Source organism: Dendrobium catenatum, unplaced genomic scaffold (assembly GCF_001605985.2).
Source record: "Dendrobium catenatum unplaced genomic scaffold, ASM160598v2 fragScaff_scaffold_186, whole genome shotgun sequence".
Classification (NCBI taxonomy): Eukaryota; Viridiplantae; Streptophyta; class Magnoliopsida; order Asparagales; family Orchidaceae; genus Dendrobium; species Dendrobium catenatum.
The window spans coordinates 30,073-34,419 of NW_021318648.1; the positions used below are offsets into that span (position 1 = coordinate 30,073).

The window sequence follows — 4,347 nt, forward strand, 5'->3', positions numbered from 1 at the left end:
TTTTTCTAGAAAAAACTCAGTTTTTTTTGGTATTACTCGGTATTGCTCGGTATTTTGTCTCCACATAATGATATTTCTCGTTATTGTTGGTATTGCTCGGTATTTGCTAGGTATTTCTCATTTTGTGCCTGCTACGTGGCACGATCTCAGTGCCGGCCGAACGTAGCTCTACGTACGTTCACCGGACCAAATAAAACCTCCCATGCATCCAGAGACCAACTAGAAAGTGTCACATCACTTTTTTGCTCAATATCGCTTTGTACTGAGTGACGTGATGCGTTCTAGTTAGCCTTCGGACCGTCCAGTGTCCGCTCAGAATTATTTCTCGTGTTTACGTGCATGTGAGCAGTGGACATCTTTCAATGGGATGGCAGAATTCTTAGAGAAGTATGTGTGGATTCCACCAACTGAGCATGGCCAGGGAATCTTGATACAACAATTTTATCCATGTTATAATGATTTTATTTTAATTCTAGCAATTTGCATTTTGTGCACGTGCAATAAAACAAGTTTATGTAACATGAAATGAAAGTACACTAATATGTACTTATCACGCTCTTTTATATGCTGCATACGAGCCGAGCGACAAATATAACAAGAATTGTCCATTCATCAACAATTAGAAGCTCAAATATGTCTACCATAATATCTACTTATAATATCTTATATAGTGTTTTTTTTAACTAGCTTCATCCCATATAACTCAATATTATTAAATTAAACTAATTTAAGTTTTGATATATTTGATGATAACAATAATATTCATGACTCATTTGACATTGTGTGATTAGGAGTTAGTACGCTCGAAGTTTATCATTAATCACAGCTCGATTAAGAGTTAGTATGTTCGAACACGGGCAGAGAGACTAAAAGAAATAACTTTCCCAATCGAACAAGCAATTCAACATTCTTCAACTTTTTTTCTTTTTTAGATGTTTTTAGAAGAAATTTGATAGCCAAAACTTAGGCTAAAATAAAAATTGAAGTAGGCCATGTAATGTTCTTATTCTAGACAAAAAAAAATCACTATAAATTATTTATCATTTTCTTCACTAGATGTTGCAGTAGCCTCCTCGATGACAACCTCCTATGCTCGATGTCATCGGAACCAGCCTTTGTTGTTGTTACTAGCTGCCACAAATATAACTTATTGTTATCTGTTGGTCACTGATCATCATCATTATAAGGTTAATTATACATTGCTATTAGTTTACTTCAAAAAATTACCGATATTTATTTTACGCTCATCCAAATATTTAATTTTATTATTATTATTATTATTATTTCAATTCGTTTCTTTTTCATCCAAGGAAACAACCCCTAAAATGTTCAAAATAAATATGTGAGGTGTTTTAGATGTATTGAAATCTGCTGAAGGATTAATAAAAAAGACAACATATGATGTGTGACATGATGTTCTGAACTATCAAAATTTTCAATTATTCAACATGATTAAGACATAGTGTGACTTCTTACATTAAATATTTCAGGTCATTGTCTCATACAATCAAAATAACTTTTAAATATTTTAAACAATAAAATAAATAACAATCAACTTTATGCATACATTTATGACATCTGCCACACATAATAATTTCTCCTAATAATGTCATGTATTTTCCTTCCTAGAGTGCCATTGTGTTAAAAAACTAGTCATATTAAAGAATATTTGAACCAATCTAGTCGATGGTATCACAATCATGTGATTGCTCGTACTGGTACTTTTTTTTGTGACAAGAAAACACTGTCTTTAGGCCAGTGAAAATCCCGGTCGACCTAGCATGCAACCCATACCAATTTATACGAGCCAACACTTAAGGCTTTCACTGCTTGCCAAGGGATTCGAACGAGGGACCTAGGCTTTGCACAGCAGGCTCTTCACCACCCTGACAAGCAGCGTGTACTGGTACTTAAATTGAATAAGCTTTATTGACTAGGTACATAAAATGAAAAACGGGGAAAAAATAAGAGAAATATAGTCAATAGATGTGAGAGAATGGACTGGTCCAGTAGGCTAAAGCGACCCAAAGCTAAACGAGAACCAAGCCTGCTACTTACCTACTCGAACAAGCTTCTTAGATTTGGAACACAGATATTCTAATCTAAAAATTTTTACAAGTATCAATTTTTTTATCTATAAATATTTTATTATTTTATTATATATTTTAAAGCAAATGTTTTTATTATTTTTAAATTTACGTACAAAAATCAAAACTCCATTGTTTTGTTATACAAATTATTTAAATATCATGAGTCAAAATTTTAAACTAATTTGATGAAAATTCCACCAAAATATTATGACTTTTTTTCATTAATTCTCTCCAACATAAATTTTTATTTATTTATAAGCTCAAATAAAAAATTATCTCTACCTCATCATTAACTCCAACAAAAATAGTTGTCATATTAATGCATGGCTATCTTCTTTGGATCATAGGAGAAATTATTTTGTGCAGATACCGGATGATTCAAAGACCAATAAGAACACACCACCTCATCCGGTACATAACAATACCGAGCAAAAAAAATGACGTGACGTGTTCTGATTGGTCTCCGGATGCCATACGGAGTCTGCACAGAATAATTTTTCCCTTCAAAGCCACCCACAGCTATCTCAACAATAAGTTTTTTGTTTTAGGTTTAAGTTTTTTTATTTGTCTTTGCTTTTAAATGAAAAATAATCTCATATAACTAATCCATAAATCATTATGAATTGTTTTCCAATAATTTCTCTTCACTAAATGATAATTGTCCTATGCGCAAAACTCAATGGCTATTTGTATGAGAAAGCCATAAAAGAACCAAATTCAAACAATAGCTGATTTGCATGAAAGACAAGACTTTATAAGAAAACTCCTAAGGTTAAAAAAGCTCTTGAAAATTGATTTATTGCTAATTAAATAAAAGAAATAAATCAATTTACATAAAAGTTCATCTAATTCCACAACACAATGTTTAATGAACTAATTTCAATGCATTTTCTCCATGAAAAGTTCTTCATAATAATTTCCTCCACGCTTTGTACATTCAAAAATATTATCATAACAAAAAATATAGGATTTATCAGGGGATTTACATACATATTATAAAGTTTTTATAAATTTCTATATAATTTTTTTAATAATTTAGATAAATTTAAAATGATAATAATTCTGACAAAAATTATAATATGCAAGTAAATCTCCCATATTTATTTTTATGAAAAAAAAATGGTTGAAAAAGAGGCAGAAATAGAATAAGTATATGACATACACCACACGAGAAAGGAAAGAAACGAAGAATTGCAGGCCTTACAAGTCATTCAATCACCGCTGGCTACTGCTGCTCCAGCTACTCGTGCTACTGTTATCATCTTCTTCATTCTCACCCGCATATTGCGCAGCAAGATTAAAGCAAGACATCGCCCTAGGCCTCCTCGGCTTTGCCCTTCTGGACCCCCCTTCATCATCAGTTGCCGCCGGCGATTGCCCCCCTTTCTCCCATCCCATCTGATCCTCCACGGCCCAAATCTCCGATCTCCACTTCTTCAGCTTCTTTTCCAAAACAACTCGCTCCTTCTCCCCCGACCCGCCCACCGACCCGTTTCTATCCAGAGCCGCAGGCTCAGGCTGAGGTTGCGGAAGCCGTGGCTGAGCGGCGACGAATCCCTTTAACCCATCCTTCTTCCTCGGCTTGGCGGACATGGCGGCTGCCATTAGATCGTGGTAGGCGAAAGCGGAGGTGCGGAGATTGGCGTAGAGCGGGAGGCTACAAACGTAGGGATCGGCGATGCCGATGCCGATGTTGAGGATACCCTGCGGACGGAGGGAAGTTGGGCGGCGGACTTGGAGGGCGAAGAATCGGGTGGAAGGGGAGAGGTGAAGGGTACTGAGAATGGCGCGGGTGGTGCCGAGGAGAGTATCGGGGCCGGGAAGGAAACGAGGGCGGGCAGCGTAGATGTTGATTTGGATGGCGGATGTGTCGGAACAGAGAGTGGAATCGTCGATGCGGAAGAGGAATTTGTCGTTCCAGGTGGGGGAAGTGTGGCCGATGGAGTCGAGACGGGTGCGGAGGCGGTGGGAGGGGTGGAGCCAAGTCACGGCGTAGGTGTGGAGGGAGCGGGAAGAGGGGAAGAGGTCTTGGGCGGATATTAGGGTTAGCTCGAGGAAGTTGAAGGTGGACGGAGGCGCCGTTGGGGAGAGGAGGAAGTCGCCGCCGTTGGTGCCGCTGACATCCGGCGACATTTTTAGTAAGAGGTGGTGGGAATTTGGGGTTGGAGGAACGAGGAAGGACGGAGATCGTGTAGGTTAAAGAAGGGGGAAGAGAGGAAGGTGCGGTGGAAGGGAAAGCGGAAGAGGCGAAGTCTCT

General features: G+C 37.8%; 1 protein-coding gene across 2 annotated transcripts; it reads right to left on the minus strand.

The window, feature by feature from the left end:
- Positions 1-993: 993 nt before the first annotated feature.
- On the minus strand, positions 994-4,335 carry LOC110096288. Of its 2 annotated transcripts, none has more exons than XM_028692901.1 (2): positions 3,295-4,335; positions 994-1,131 (listed from the first exon to the last, which is right to left on the minus strand). In XM_028692901.1, the coding sequence occupies exon 1, from the start codon at positions 4,221-4,223 to the stop codon at positions 3,306-3,308; it is 918 nt and encodes a 305-aa protein (XP_028548734.1). In that variant the 5' UTR covers positions 4,224-4,335; the 3' UTR covers positions 994-1,131; positions 3,295-3,305. The 2 variants fall into 2 exon arrangements, with proteins under 2 accessions (XP_028548734.1, XP_020677818.1); XM_020822159.2 differs by lacking the exon at positions 994-1,131 and adding an exon at positions 1,499-1,886.
- Positions 4,336-4,347: the final 12 nt, after the last annotated feature.

Coding starts and splice junctions, on each gene's coding strand:
- LOC110096288 (XM_028692901.1), bottom strand. CDS start 4,223: ATGTCGCCGGATGTCAGCGGCACCAACGGCGGCGACTTCCTCCTCTCC.